General features: G+C 31.2%; 1 protein-coding gene across 1 annotated transcript; it reads right to left on the reverse strand.

The window, feature by feature from the left end:
• Positions 1-847: 847 nt before the first annotated feature.
• Positions 848-11,731, reverse strand: LOC111991681 (phosphate transporter PHO1). The gene is made up of 15 exons (XM_024023476.2): positions 11,371-11,731; positions 10,008-10,088; positions 9,671-9,905; positions 8,361-8,688; positions 7,087-7,135; positions 6,177-6,248; positions 5,276-5,405; positions 4,881-5,001; positions 4,016-4,265; positions 3,283-3,387; positions 3,120-3,164; positions 2,752-2,904; positions 1,979-2,260; positions 1,726-1,859; positions 848-1,339 (listed from the first exon to the last, which is right to left on the reverse strand). Exons 1-15 carry the CDS (start codon positions 11,608-11,610, stop codon positions 1,249-1,251), a joined length of 2,316 nt encoding a protein of 771 aa, XP_023879244.1. The 5' UTR covers positions 11,611-11,731; the 3' UTR covers positions 848-1,248.
• Between the last annotated feature and the right edge of the window lie 4,846 nt (positions 11,732-16,577).

Consider the following 16,577-nt stretch of genomic DNA (forward strand, 5'->3'; position numbering starts at 1 on the left):
CACCCCCCCAACAGCTGGAAGACAAGAATAGGGGTAAGAAGCAGCATACAACTGAAAATGAAGCAAAAATTCTACGAGAAATAAGTTTCTGGGATATACACAAATTTCTGAGTTTCATCAGAAGATTGAGTCCTAGAAAAATGTTAATATTTTATATGGTTTCCATTTATTGCCAAAAGGAATAATTGCAGGATTTCCTTATTCAAAACTTGCAGAACAAACTGCTCCTCCATACTACAAGCAGCCTTTATACATGAACTTAGACTAATTTCATGAAAATAAATATCCTTAGACTAACAGGCCAAATTAACCATAGAGAAGACAATCAGGTTCCAATCTGTGAGGATGAAGGTTTTAAAGGGGAAGTAAAATGGTTAGTGTTCATGAGAGTTGAAGACAAGTAAAGCATCACAACAATAGAAAATTATTGGTTTCTTTCTTTCTCTAGCATTTTCATTTAGAAAATCCTTACTGTTATGGCAAATGCAAGAAATGATGATAATGCAAACTGATGGTGACCAGTGGTGAAGGGAAAGGGAAAGGGGTAATCCTGTTCATAGAAGCCCAAAATGTGAGCCTGACTCTGGGATAAGAAACATGAAACGATTTCTAAACCATGTATCAAAACATTATTGGTGGTGAATAAAGCTTTAAGAGTTTGGAAAGAAGTTCATAGAAAGTGCATGTTTGTTAGAAGCATTGGTAGTTGGGATAAGGAGATTGATTGGGCTGTGAAAAGGCTGAAGGGATAAACTCTGTAGCATGTATTTTGTAAACTAACTTGGCAAGCCACTGTCTATCACACTTGGAGTGAAAAAAATGCAAGAATTCATGAAAGAAAACCATATTTCTCAAAGTAAGAAGACTTTGTTTGAGAGAACCATATTTCTTTTTGCTTAAGTTCCATTGTCTGTAGTTGTCACTGCATTAGACAGACAAAACTTTCAAGTAGCCAGACCTACAGAATATGCCAAGCAAAAAGAAGATATACAGAACAACCTTTCAGAAATGTAAGACACACTTCATGTCCAACTTAGAATAACTAAATGTACAAGGAACATTGCTGTTTTTACAAGAGCTTTCTTCATTACAATCGGAGCCTTAGAATTCACATTTTGAATTGGATAAGTAATGAATGCTTTGTGTGACTGCACATTTTGTTATTTTGAAATGTGGAACCCTTTTGCGATCCCATGCCTCTCTGGGTCAGCTTGTAATGGACATCTGTACGTGAGTCCAAGAAAGGGTTCAGCCATCAGAATCTATCTCGCCGAATGGTAATGGAACCTCTTTTACTGCCCTGTACTTGCCGACGTTGTTTAGGTGCTCATTCTCCAACCTATTAAATTGACAATTTACAAATATGAGAAAACTTTACTTTCAGTTTCCATAGTTCACAAAGCTATGGAGGAACATCCTAATTACATCACTAACCAATAAAGAACCTAAAAGTATTTCTCAAAGGTTCCTGTTTATGTGGCTTTGTTTGCTAATTTTGTGCCTGCTGGAAAACAGTCGATAAAAAATTTGTTCTCGGGGGGGGTGTTTTGGGTTGGGTGGAGAGTTGTTTCCAATTAGAGGCATTATCAATAGATAGCTGCAAATATAACTGTCACTCTCAGAGTCTTAAAATGCCAGTCATATAGTTCAATTATATGTTAAAGAACTCTGCCTAGACAGGATAACAATTTTAACCAAAATTTTTTAATGCAAGACTGAAAGTACCTGTAAAAGTTCCAATGACCACGACGAATAACTTCTAATGAAGCCAAGAGGAAATCTAGTAACTTTTTCTCAGAATCTTTATCGATTTTCATTGTGGTCTCCAGCCATGCAACTCTTAGAACAGCATTCAAGGCCTGCAATTCAGTTTCTTATCTGTTCATATCTTTTGTCTAAAAGTGGTATAAAGAAGGTCACGAAAATTCTACTAGGACCAAAAAAAAAAAAAAGAAAAAAAGAAAAAGAGTTTACTTACCATGGACATGTAATAGATGCTTTTATTCTTCAGAATTAAATTATCTCTAAGCCATAAATTTGTGGAGGTTGATCTGAGAAGACCCCAGTCCCTGTAAAAATCCCAGTACAACTGATATACTGTAGCCACCCCAGAAGTCACCAAGACCATAGCAAACCATACATGGTCGTCTTTATTCCGCTCATATGTCAACTTGGCGCCAGCTGCCACCATGGCCGAAACATACTTCCCCATGTTACCCAAATGTTCCCCTTTGGGTTCTTCAAACCATCTTCTTGCACACTTGTAGTTTCATTGAAAAGCAAAGTGTTAGTTGGACCAAGAATGCTATAACAGATAACAAAAGTTTTTGAAAACTTGCTGAAGTGGTGAATTGTGATTAATGCAACATCATTTTCATACGGGTAAATAAGGCATACAGATTTTTGGACAAATTGGACAAAGTTTTTGAAGCTATCTCCTCTAACCTACTACATGTCGATTTATAAAACTATCAATGTGTATTATTTAATCAAGTCACATGACTCATTAAAAAGTCATGTGAAACTAAACATGGATAGTTTCTTTAATCGCCATATAATGAGTTGGAGGAAGATAGCTTCAAACTGGTTTGGAGGTGAACTTTTTCTTATAAGATTATATTATACTATAGGATAAATTATTGATCCTCTTCCACTTTGAGGTATTAGGCAATTAGTGGAAGAGCCGCCCCTCCAACATACACAAAAGAGGAAAACAATTGATTAGACTGCCATGGAGTTTGGGAGACCTACCTGCATTGCTCGCCAATAATATGGAAAAAACGAAATTACATAAGTTAGCTCCTGAAATAGCTTTACATCAGAGCAGGTTTCATAGTGGTGTGTTCTGAAATTTCTTGCCAGAAGGTTGCAAGCTATGGTTTCCAAGTGCCTCAGCAAGGGAATCTATAAACAGAGAAGAATGTATTGGAGATTAATCAAGCTATATCGAGAGAAGAGAGTGAATCTAAAACAAGTTTATTTAAATGTCCCAAAAGTTGTTTGGTTACCAAGAATATTGAGTAAAATAACATAGAAGTAGATGTTCGGATTTTATGAGGCAAAAGTTACTTTTTTCATTGGACCATATTTTGTAGCCTTGTAGGTTTAAGAGTTTTTACCTGGCTAGTAAGTTGGTCAGCCATGAAAAAGTCCACCAGCGCAACCTAAATACATAGAGTTATTCAAACAAATTAAAATAGCTGTAATTTAATAATTGTTCATATATTGTGAAGAATGAATACCATTAATTGTTGAAGGAAATGAGAAAGGAAATAAATGTACCTTAAAAAATGGACAGCATACTATATTACGAATTATACGAATGAAACGGTAGCGTGTTGGTCGATAAAAGATGTTAAATGGGCATACGAGCATACTGAAGGCCAACTGGAAAAAAAGAAAAAAAGGGATTTAAGATTAGAATAAAGGCAATACAAGATTCATAAAAACATTTAATGTTGGCATGAAAACCAGGCTTTACCTGGAGACAGCCAGTGTATGTTGGGTTTATGAAACCTAGGAGATTTTTAGTCTAACTCTGAAACCTAGACTTTTCGTCAAAATATTGTGGCCGTAGCACTACTCATTATGTAATTAATGCTACTCAAGCCTTATGTTTGCTTGTTATGAATAAGTTTGGACCTTTTTACAATTTATATTTAAATATGTACATTTATAAACAATTTTTTGATAAATTTTCTCATACACTGCACATGTTAGCAATTAGTTTATTAAAAAGCTAAGAACGCCTATGCTAGTTGCTACATAAATATTAGTAACTTAAGAGGAGATTTTTCCAATTGGAACATGTTTATTTCTTGTTCTTTTGGTCCAATATGATATATAGAACACGACATCAACAATAAAAATGCCAATAGTCTTTTAGTTTGATGGGTTAGTACCTAATGAGTGTTTTCAATGAAAACATTAAAGTTCACATCTAACTTTTCCCCAACTATCGAATTATCAAAAATTAAAATTAAAAAAAAAAAAACCAAAATTAAATTGCACTAACCAGAAGAAGAAGTCCAGGAATGGCATCCACTGGGCCTTGTGGGTATCCACTGGCTCCTAACAAAAGGTGGATGACCAATGCTCCAACCACAATTGTCATGAAGGTGGTGCACATGAGGAATGCATCTCGGTATGTGAGGGCTGTCTTTGGTGAGGATTCAAAGATGAAATTGTAATTGATTCTTTTACTCTTCCACATGAACAAATTACACCCATGCATGAACAAGTGCAAGCTCAGCAACGCAAACATGCTGCACAATTCACACCTTTACTATTAGCATATCAATAACATATACTGAGTCTTTTACCTTATAGTAGAGAGTATATCAATAACATATACTGAGTCTTTTACCTTATTAGCATATCAATAACATATACCGAGTCTTTTACCTTATAGTAGAGAGTATATGGACAAAATATGATATGTTAAAAAATGGTGAACATTACTAGTGTTTTGCCAGGAACCTCATTATTCAATTCCAGATTCGGTTGTCGTGTTTGCAAGATATCCGACCCAACTTAACTCATGGTCAGCCCTAATAGCTCAGTTTTAAACAAATTTAGATTTTTTCATAATTTTTTTTTTCCAACCCAGTTAATTCTAGACACTTTAGTCCAAATATCTATGGTTTCTTTTTTAAATGGCTTTGTACTTAAGTGTTACTGTCAATCTTCTTTATAAGGAAAATCTAGTTTCAAATATTTAATTACCACTTGTTGCAAGGAAAAAGAGAATAAAATCAAGGGTTAATTTTTGTTTTACTGTATTGATACAAAAGCTTGTTCAATTCAGTCAAGTTAAATCTTTTTAGGCTAGTAAAACAAGTGAAATAAAGTCTTTTTAGGACAATGTGAAATAAGGCCACCTGAAAATTGGGTATACTGTGTTCATATAATCTTTTCTTCTACCGCCATAGAATATACCCATCAAGTGTGCCAAGAGTGCATACACAGTAAACAGTGACACAAAACAACCCGTAAACAATCCTGCAACAAAACAAGCAACTTTATTTAATGTTCTTAAAGGAAAGGCAAAAAAAAAGAAAAAAAGAAAAAGAAAAAAAAGGAACTTTATTCTTATGAAATTGAGAAAATGAGGCACAGTGCCCGGTGGAGCCTACTTAAGATTGCATATTATTCATTGTTGATGGTGGTTATTAGTCAGGACTAATCCCACTAGGCAATTAGTGGCCAGCAGGGTTCAAATGTTAATTGACAATTAGTATATATATGTGGGTTATTAGTAGTGAAAGATCATTACCAACAAAGAAGGTCACCATGTGAGAAGCCTTTCTCTGCTGGGGCCTCAAGAACTTCATTGCCTTTTTCCTATCATTGTTGGCAAAGTGCTTTTCGAATATGGACTCCACTTCATCCATCAGTCGAACCACCTTTTACAAACCAAATATAATAACACACACAATTCCTTATTAGAACCATCACATTATTCTCCAAAATCTTCTTAGAGAAAAGTAAAAGTATCAAAGACAACATTGTACTGAAATTATTGGTCAGTAAATCACTAACAAAGATTTATTACTATCCACAAAATTCAATGCTGACAATGGAAATTGTTTTTAGGTGATTGGTGGGGATTGACTCAGTTACCTTGGACGTACACATTCTAAATGGACTTCGAAGCTTTTTCACCACCAAAACTATTATTATTATTTTTGTTATTTTTATTCCTATCCCCTAAAGTATTACGATTAGCAGTACTTAAAAATATACTTCTTGTCCTCAAAATCTTATCAAGAGAGGTATAGTGGACGGCTAAAAAGGATTATTCCTATAACAATTCACATGTTATTTGAAGAAATAATGTGTGGCTATTACGCCTAGTAACTTTAGTGATTTAGATGTGCATCTTTGTGTCAAGAAATGACTAATTGTCCTAAACATTTTAATTTTTTGAAAAAAAAAAAGAATATTACAAGACTTGGACATACATAATTTTACCTCTCTTTAATTGTCATGTGACTCAAATAATTTTTTTTTTCTTGACTTGGCAATTGGCAATTGGCATAGACTATTTGGATGTAGGAAATGCAAACTTTTGGAGCTGCATTCTTGTTTTAGGTAAAGACATACGATAGTGGCAGTAGAAATCAAAGCAATCATAGGCAAAGAGTTCATTTTTGAAGAAACAATAACTAGTTTACCTTGTCAGAGCTAATAAAGTGAGATTCCTTCACAGCTTTTAGATAACATTCAGAGGCATTCTGGTTGGATACCTGTTCATATGAAATATTAAAATTTTAAATTTTGTGGACAGAACTTAGCAGAATATAATTGCATCATTAGTATAGTATTATATGCTAGAACAAATAGTTTCATTGGAATATACTTCAACTTAATCCTTTCTAAATACTACGACTGCATTCTAATTCAATTGTATTTCTGGAAAGTAAATAAGGAAAAATGTGTATAGAAAATAAAAAAATAATTAGGGCCCTTGTCAAGAATATGATCTAATTGTAATGGAATCCTTATTGTCCATTTTCTGTAATAGTCAAAAGTTTTACGTAACAGAAAAAAAAAGAATAAGAAAAAAAAGGAAACAACGGTGCTCCAATAACTCCATTTAGGTAACGTGGTATGAGTCATGGATAGTTAGGAACAGTAGGTTGATAATTGTTAGGAGTCTCACAGTCTTCATGTGAGGTACTTGACATCATTGTCTCCAAAACCAGTTAGCTTAGACATGGTATATATGAAATGTAAGTATTACATCAAATATATATATATATATATATAAAATTTTAAAAACTCCCATTTCATTTCCTGTTATGTAAAAATCATCAAATTTAATGTCATTGAATGCCATCGACCTGAATTGCCAACTAAAAGCTAAAAGCTTTATCTACCAAATGTGTAAAATCCTAGTGACCAGAATATATCTATGCAATTTTTCTCAAAAAAAAAAAAAAGAAAAAAAAGAAAAGAAAAAAGAAAAGAATATATCTATGCAATTCCTTTAGTGTTTTTCTTCTATTTGTGTTTTGTCGAATGTTATATATATGGTAAGCTATTTTCATTTGGTAAATTGAGATCTAGAGATTACCACCATACCTTGTCGAATTTTTTCATTATTTTGACAAATGCCTTCATGTTCAGTGAACTGCAAAAAAGAGTGAATTATTTCCATTAGAAAAAAGTGAATTAGAATTGAACATGCTTAATTTAGAGAAAATAAAGAAAAAAACTCAAAACACACAATCAAAAATCCCCTGCCACTTTGTATCTATTGAATTATCGCAATTACACATGATCCCAAAAATCACAAGTTTCTTTGTCCAAAAACAAGTTCCTAATATCTATGGATGTGCCACAAACTAAATAAAAACTATTAAAAACTTTCAAAATACATTGACTTGAAACTGTTACACTGTTGTACTTCCAAGCTATTATTATTATTATTTTTTTTTAAAGAGTTTTAATCTATGATATCCGCTACTGACGATAACTCTTTATCATCAAACCAAAACACCAATTAATTTTTAGTGTAGGCAGAAATTGAACTCCAAATCTCTTATTTAACCATCAGAAACTTTATCAATTGAATAAACTGGAATTCACGAACTATAATTAAATAACTACTCCAAACAAAGATAACATTTTATTAATTTAGGTTTCTCTTGCATTGCAGCCTCAAAGTTATTTTGAATTTATTCTTCTTAACAAATCCTATTTGAGTTTTTGCTTCACAGGTGGCCATGGATATTTTTAGGCCTCGGCTCCCTTTTAAAAAGGCAAGCGCATTACCTTCACTAACTTTCATTTATTAAAGACAGCCAAACACGAGGCAATGGAAAGTGCCATGCAGCTCATGTCTAATTGGGCTTTGATAATCTCCTATCCACAATTTCACACATCTTTTTCTCACTTTTTAATATTAAATTGTGGACATTTCTACATGAGAAATACTATGTCTACAACATTTTTACAACATTTCTTAAGTGGCAGGTTATTATTGGTTGTTATTGTTGGGGCAAAAAAGTAATCTTAGTGTTAGTTTCAAATTTGAACCAATAACAACTAACCACTTGTGATTTGTTGTAAAAATGTTGTAAAATTGTTGTAGACGTAGCATCTCTCTTTCTACATTAGTTGTACATATGTACATATGTATATGCAACAATAAATGTTAACAAGTGTGATTTATTATTAGAGAAATGCTAATGAGTATATGCAATAATAATATTATTATTATTATTATTATTTTGTGTTTAACTAGTTCCATCAAGGCTAACCCAGTTATCAAAGTCAAATTTCTTTAACTTAAAAATTTTCTCATAACTAATAATTAATTAAAAGAACAAATAAAGGAGAAGAAGAAAAAAAACCTGTAAGTTCTTAGTAGACCAAGCCCTTTGTAGAGCTCCATAAATGCTCCTCTTATCTTCTTCTCAAAGCATTGGACCTTCTTCGGATTAATGAATTCACCAGAGCTTTCCTTTTTTAGATGATTTATCATATCTTCATACACAATTGAAGTAGCTGAGCGCGGTGTGTTGCCCGGACTGTCAATCTTCATGGCCATCTTAGGTTTCCCATTCTTTGCCTTCGTCCTTGTCCCTGAGTCCATAAAATATACCCCGTTTCTTTCTAATGCAGCTAGTACTTCCTCTGTTTCCGACATTTCAGGGCTTTCAGCTAATTCAATCGAGCTTTCTGTTTAATTTCACATAATTAGAGATGATAAATTGCAAATTTATACATTATTAATGACTTTGGTAAGTTTTGATTGCTCTAAAGACAAGTTTAAGTTATTAAGAAATAATGGATTAAATTATTTAATTTATCTAATTTAATTGTGTAGAGTTCAAATCACCAATCCTTAACTATTAAATCATCCCTCAAAAAAAAAAAAAAAAAAAACTTATTAGACTTAAACAGATCTCACTTTGAATATGAAAAATTAATTGATAATAAAGTTAGTTGAAAGAAATTAAAAGTTAACGAATGCCCTAAGGGGTTTGGTTTAAAAAATCTTTATAGAAACTTTTTATGAGAATTTTTTTTTTGAATCCTATTAATGGGCGCTCTTAGAATATTTGTTGATAGACTATTTTAAGAAAGTTTTTATATAACCTCATGGGGAATATGAAAAATTGTTAAAAAAACCAATCATTTTTTTTTCCTATAAAATTTTTCTAAAAATATTTTTTAAATCAATGTTCTAAGGACATTTAATAACATTTATTATATTTTGACAAATTTTTATATTTCTTATAAAAGTGTTATAAAAACTTTTCTAAATATTGGTCAATTAACAAATGTTCTAAGGGTAGCCCTTACCTAGGACTAAAAAAATAATCCACAAAATTATGGTTACCTGACCCTTCTCCCCAAAAGAGTATCAAAAGCTACTAACTTTCTACCATGAATTTATGGAAAATATATTTTTGACCCATGCATGGTGTTCTGATGCCATAATTGAATAAGAGCAATATTGTTTGGTTCATTTTGTCCACTTTTACCCTTGTCTTACATGCGTTGGCTACCTGCTTTGTGAAAGTTCCAAAGTTTAAATGTATATCTTTAAGAACTTGCATTATGAAAAAGTTCAAAAACCATACATATTCATATAAGCTAACTAAGCTGAGAAATAAGTACGTGATTATTAGTTGTGGGAAGATATGATAGAACTCACCAGAGAAACTAGAACTGCGGTCAGGAGATGACCAAGAACGAGGAGAATTTCCACCATTCAAACTCGGCATAGAGTTTTTCCGGCGACGCTTGTTGAGAATTTGATTAAGGTCGAGTATACTCTGCAGTTGCTTGTTGAGATTTTCTCGTTTCTTATGAAGTTCATCCTCTCGTTCCTTGTAAAATTGGTTGACCTTATTAAGCTCGTTATCCAATTTTTTAAAGAATTGTTTTGCCTAAACATCAATCAAATACCCCGTAAATAATGTCAGGAAAAGAAAAATAATTTTATTTTTTGGTAAAAAAAGTAATTAGTAAAAATGGGTCATAAGTGTAACCTCGTCTTCTTCATTAAATAACTGAGAAAGATCAGTTACATAAACCCCATCCTCACCATCGTCAATGCTTTTGCACTTGACCTACAAAAAAACAAAAAATGGATATAAAATGGGATAAGTTTCTTGCTTTCTATAATATTAGTTTGTAATTATGTACGTCTTTTTCTTTGGTTTTTGTGCATCTATTCTGCCACTCACTATTATTTCGTGATAATGAGTGTGAATCCTATAACCGTTTAATTGCTTGCGTGAAAGATTGAGAGACTCTCCAAAAGGGAAAGCAGAAGACACCAAAAATGCCCATCAAAAAAAAAAAAAGAAGACACCAAAAATGGTTCTATAATGGATCGCAGTTGGATTCCTATAACATTTATGTCATTTCTGTCCCATATTCTTTTATTCTTCTATAGTAGTACTATTTGACAAACAAACTTGTATATCTAAGCATTTCTTCTATCAAATTCGAACAAAACCGAGATAACGAAGGCCAGGCATCAATTCTAATGCAAATTGAGAAAAGAACAAGAAGTTATTTGAATTGATTTGAAATTGAGAGTATCATGTTCCAAAACGCCGACAATGTTATGTACAATTAAAAAAAAATAATGCCCTAAATGTTATGTTCGTGGGACCCTTCTAAGAAAATACTAAATATGGCTATGTCATCCTTACAAAATATGCAAGTAGGTGATAAAAAATTAAATAAATCTCGAGCATAAAATTTAGATACAATTTTTTAAGTGCAGTAAATCTTTGTAAATTTATAGAGTTGTAACTTTTGATCTTGGATTTACCCTAAGAGATACACAATAATAAAGATACAGTTCTCACATGTATTGTGCCTTAAATTTACCCTTTAATTTATATATTACAAAATGTTCAAGGGTATTATCAGCGAATCAGTTTAGCTATCAGTGGCATCGGAAACAACCTAAGACTTTCAAGACTTTTGCCTGAAAATGATGTCACTTGAAACTTTCTCAAAATTTACACAAACAGACAAACACAACAAAGTGACAAAAGCATAGCACACTTACCTTTCGGATACGAAAATACTATAAATGAACAAAAAAACCTTTCGTAAATTTTGGATGCCTTTAGCTTTTAAGACTCATCGGAAACTCGTGTACAAGTCATCGGAAAATCCTAAATGAATTCAAACCCACTTACCAAACCACCGGAAAACACAGAAAATGTCACCGGAATTATATTCCAGTTGCTTTTTTTTTTTTGTGTGTGTGTGGTTACCTTCCACTTCAACCATGGTTATTTTTATTATTATTTTGTAAAAGGGTGTGCACAATCGTACATGCATACATATGTATAAACATGTTTATGTATATGTATTATTGTAAATATATACCTGAATTATATCGGTTTCGTTCTCTGAATTTTGGAACTTGTCAGAGATTTTCTTGGCGAAGAAACGAATAGAATCGAAAATAGAGACGCCAAAGTCTCCATCTGGGTGTTGGGATGGTTTGGATATAATTTTAGAAACTTTCATCTTCTTTATTTGTTTCTTTAAATCTCGATAGTCTACAAACGCATCCTTCCATTCTGGGATGAGTTGAGCTTCAAGCTCCTTAGAGAACTTCACCATTTTCTTCTCGTTTTTTCTTGAAGTGTGTGGTAGGGGAAGAGTGCGGTATTAAAAGAGAGCTTAAGAGGTAAGAGAGAGTGCTTAAAGAATTGCATATATAGAGATGACAGAAAGAGAGAGAAGAAGCCGTGGAGCTAGACTAGTAGAGGAAATGAAGATTTTGCTTTTGGGAATTTTATTTGTTTATTTATTTTTATTTTAAATTTTGATAAAGGGTCTAGTGGTAATTTAATGAGACTAAAACGATTAGGAATTTTTTTTTTTTTGGCTGAAAAATGATTGGGATTCAAAGCAGTGGGATGATGGCTATCCAAGTTCCACTTATTTTAATTTTAGGTATGGTTATAAAATCAGCTAGCTTTTGTTGCCAACGTTGCCACTGCTAAACACATGTTGCATACAAGTTCTCTAGCTTGCTCTTGACCAAAAAAAAAAAACATTTTTTTCAATAAATGCAAATTAAGGAAGAACATAAAAATTGTATATAATTTTCATTACATAGTGTAAATTTGTAATGCCATATTATTAATTTTAAAAAAAAATTATATTATTAATTTTTTTTAGACTCTTGAAGAAATGGTTTTTACCATTTTCTTTATGGATTGACAAGTTTTATTTATCCTAAGGTACACATATCTCCAATTGCTTAGTCGCTATCCTTCATACTTTTATTTTGATATTTTCTTAGAACACCTCTTAATTAAAAAGAAATACATAAAGGAAGAAAAGAAGGAATGAAAGAAAGATATACAGAAAAAAAGAAAAACAAACTGTCTAGGAAACGTGGATTCCCAAATTTGGAAACTGTGACGAATAGTTATGTTCAAATTAGGACCGTTTTCTTTTAAAAACATGTGGTATAGCAGATGCAACTTTTTTTTCCCGGACTTTTCTTCATATCACATCTTAGCATCATCTTGAAAAGAAAAGAAAAATATGGAGCCCATAAAGTCGCAACTCTTACTAGTTTAGTGGATAGATTAATAACTCTTAATTCGATTCTTAGAAAAAAATCGATTCTAAAAAAAAAAAAAAAAAAAACCTCTTAATGCACATGATGATAATTTTTTCCATCCCTCTATTTTTTTTTCCTTTTACAATAATATTATAAATAATCATTTCATTTTTTTTTAATGAGTAATCATACAAATATTTGAGTGGAACTATTAATATATATTATTTTTTCATCGACACAATAGGATTTGAATATGGTATTTCATTCCATACAATTACTTATTATTTTTTTAAAAAAACTTATTATTTTAAAGGCTAAGACATTAATTGTTTTTGTGTGAGCGGGATATAAATCTACATACCTTATTTGACTAATTTCTTTATGTAGGCAAGATATGAACCTAAATCATTTATTTGAGAATAAAAAACTTTATAATTTAGTAGTTGAGTTAACTATTCATAAAAACAATTAATATTTTGATCAAGAAAAACAATTGCTAATATTATCCCCTCTTTTTTTTTTTTTCTTTTTTTTTGAGGATGAATATTGTTCCCTCTGAAGTGTTCATATTTAATTAATTCATTTTACAAAAGAAAATGCCCATTTTTGTGATGATGATATAAGACTTACGCTTTTTTTTTTTTAGTTTAGTGAGGAATCCAAAGGTTTATTTATATTACATTAATATAAACTAGTGTGTAGTCCCGTGCATATACACAAGTACAGTTAAAAATAATCACAATTATATGATTCAAATTATACTTTTTTTTAGAAGATGTTGAAATTATACATGCTATTAGTTTACACTTGTTTTTGAACGATACATTTCTAAAATATGTAATGGTTTCTTATTATATATGATTTAAAATTTAATTGTTTTTAGATCCCTTTTTTTTTTTTTTTTTTTTTTGCACCCAATAATTCACTTGGTACAAAAATTAAAAATTTAGATAAACATGTGGCATGCGGAAAATTGGACTCAAATTGAAATCTAATCTAGAATCTCATTGTATTTGGACTTTGATTTTTACATTCAATAATTTACTTTACACAAAATTAAAAATTAAATTAAATACATGACGCGAAATTGAAAATCTAATTAAAATCTAAATGTATTTTCTCTGAGTTTTAGCTATATATATATGCATTGTATAATTTCTTCCCTTCATGTCCAAGGACATAACCATTAAGGTCTAACTGAGTTGAAGTTTAAAGATTGTAAAATGTTAAAGGGATTATCATTTTTACTGATAAGTCATATAATTTGATATAATAATTAATCTAAATTGTACCACATAACTCAATAAATAAATTTTTTAACTGTTATCTTTCTTTTTTATTAAATGTTGTGTTGATGGCCATTTTTTGGAATATCCTACAAGCCCACACAAAGCAAATTCCAATTTATATGCCCATTATCTCTATTCATATCATTTATTTATTTATTTTATATATGGCCGAAGCTCATATATTTTTAATGGGAAATTGAAGGAGTATTTGGAGGGTAAACAATGGACTTAAACTTAGGCTTCACAAAGTGAGTTTGGAACACCTATAAAGACATTAATTAAAGTTGTCATATCTGCTACACAATTCAAATGGTCGATCGATTTAACCTAAAACAAATAGGCTAGTTGCATCTAAGACATTCAAGAGAGCATTCACATTGGGTCTTGTAAATGTCATATGTTGGTAATATTTAGCATCAGAGCCCCAAAACCCCTATTACCCAGTCTTGCAAAGTCTTGCAATTGCAAAAAAATTTACAATTGTGCTACAGTGCCATCCTATTTTTATGATGACACTGTAGCAACTTGTAAAAGGTTTATTATTGTATTTTATGGTGGTGGTTGGATATTTTTAATTATTTTTTATGAAGAGGAAGAGAGAGAAAGAGTTGGTGAAATAATCATTAATAATCAATTTTTAATTATTTTTAATGGGTCATGCTAACGAGTGTCCTTAGGGCACTCATTAATAATCAATTTTAGGAAAGTTTAGATATCATTTTTATGGGAAATGAAAAAAGTTGTCAAAATATTAATTACTTTTTTTTCATTCCCCATAAAAACTTTCTTTAAATGGATTATTAACGAATACCCTAAGGGCACTCGTTAGCATTTCCTTCAAGATATTAATGAATAGATGAGATAACTAAAAGTTGGGATGTTGGGTGTGTTATAAAATGGTATGGTATAATTAATAAAGTAGTTTTTAAGATAGTAAAATAGAATAATTCCAACAAAGCAGATGTGAATGCTCCCACATCTCATTAGTAAAGTAAAGAATGTGTGTTTGGTCAAAGGTTTGACCAAAAAAATAATCATAAAAGCAGCTAATCTTAATATCAAAACAAGAACAAAATTCAGGGTTGCCATTTTTTAAAATCCAACAATCAAAAGCTTTAGGGTATGTTTGGTAACTATTTTTTCTCCTTGTTTTCTGTTTTCAAAAAAAAAAATTCTATTTTTGAGACTAGAAAACTTGTTTGGCAACCCAAAATGGACAGAAAACAAAAATTGTTCTCAAAACTCAAATTGTGAAGGAAACTGAAAACAAGTAAAATGTTGTTTTTAGTTTCTAATTTTCAAAAGTCAATGAAAACACGCATTTAATTTAATGAATTTGTCTTATTTAATAAGTTAGCATTAGAATTCAAATCCTAGTAACAAAATATTTTAGTATTTTCTATTTTTTTTTCTTCAAAAAACTATCTTTTTAATTTCAACTAACCAAACATGTTTTTGATTTCAAAAATACAAGAAAATTGTTTTTTCTTTATATTCCCAAAGACAAGTTTCTGAAAATAGAAACCAAAAACTATTACCAAACATATCCTTAGTTTTTATTTTTTTGGAGAGATGGACAAATAAGAGTTTTCTTAACCCTAGAGAGTAAGGCAAGAAGAGATCAACTTCCCACCATCAATTCTACCTAATTCTCAAACACATTACTACTCGGACTTGGAGTAAATACAATAGCTCATGGAAATGGCGTTTTGTGTGTCTGATAGTACAAGTAGAGTCATTTCTCTCTTTTTCATCACCTCCATTGATTTTCCTACTTGTTATGTAGCATTGAAGACTATTATTTGTACTGTTTGTTCAATACTCAATGGATATTCCATTTATCTTTATTATGAGCTTAATCCTTTGTATGACCTATCTTTGCTATGTACCACTAGCCTTTATGTGATATTAGACTAAGTTGTAGACTTGACTCTCTCTTATTTTGTACTTGGGCTGATAGTTACAACTTATTGGCCTTCTGAAAAAGATCCAAACAAGTTGATACATCAATTTGTAAGATTATTATTATTTTTTTTTAAAAAATCATATTAAAATTAATAATACCCCTAATTAGACATGGTAAAATAGGTCAAAATTTGCCGACTTTATCCGATCCCACCCATTTTTACCTGGCCTGAACTCGAATTTTTTGGCCCAAATAAAAACCAGGCCAACTTGCGACTTGCCCATTTTTTGTGGGCCAACCCGACCTGATCCGGCTAACCCAAGACCTGACCCGTTATTGAACATTTTTTCCTAAAAAGTATTTAAACTACAAGGCAAAGTTCTAGGTGAATAACATTAACATAAATGCACAATGCAATAGTGTGTCCCATTTATTTTAAAAAAAGAGTTAAATGAAAGGAACAAAAATACAAAAGGCAAAACTAAAGCATCTACAAGACTACAACTTCTACATGTCTACTATATAGTCTACACTACTAAGTACTACTAAGTACTAACTGTCTAACAGACTAACGCTAACTAAGTTAAATACTAAGTAACAGGCAGCCATAAATTTAAGACATAGTTATTAACTAACACTAAGTGTCTAACTAGCACAAAACACAACAAAAGTAAAAGCAACAGGAATTTGTGCACTTAAGAAGATTGATAACTTGATATGGTCCATGACATTTTTTTTTTTTTTTTTTTGGTTCTTTTATGGGAATGATATTATTAGTGAACTTTGAATATGAAGTGTATAAATTTAAAATATATAC

Source organism: Quercus suber, unplaced genomic scaffold (genome assembly GCF_002906115.3).
Source record: "Quercus suber isolate HL8 unplaced genomic scaffold, Cork oak 2.0 scaffold_694, whole genome shotgun sequence".
In the NCBI taxonomy this organism is placed as follows: domain Eukaryota; kingdom Viridiplantae; phylum Streptophyta; class Magnoliopsida; order Fagales; family Fagaceae; genus Quercus; species Quercus suber.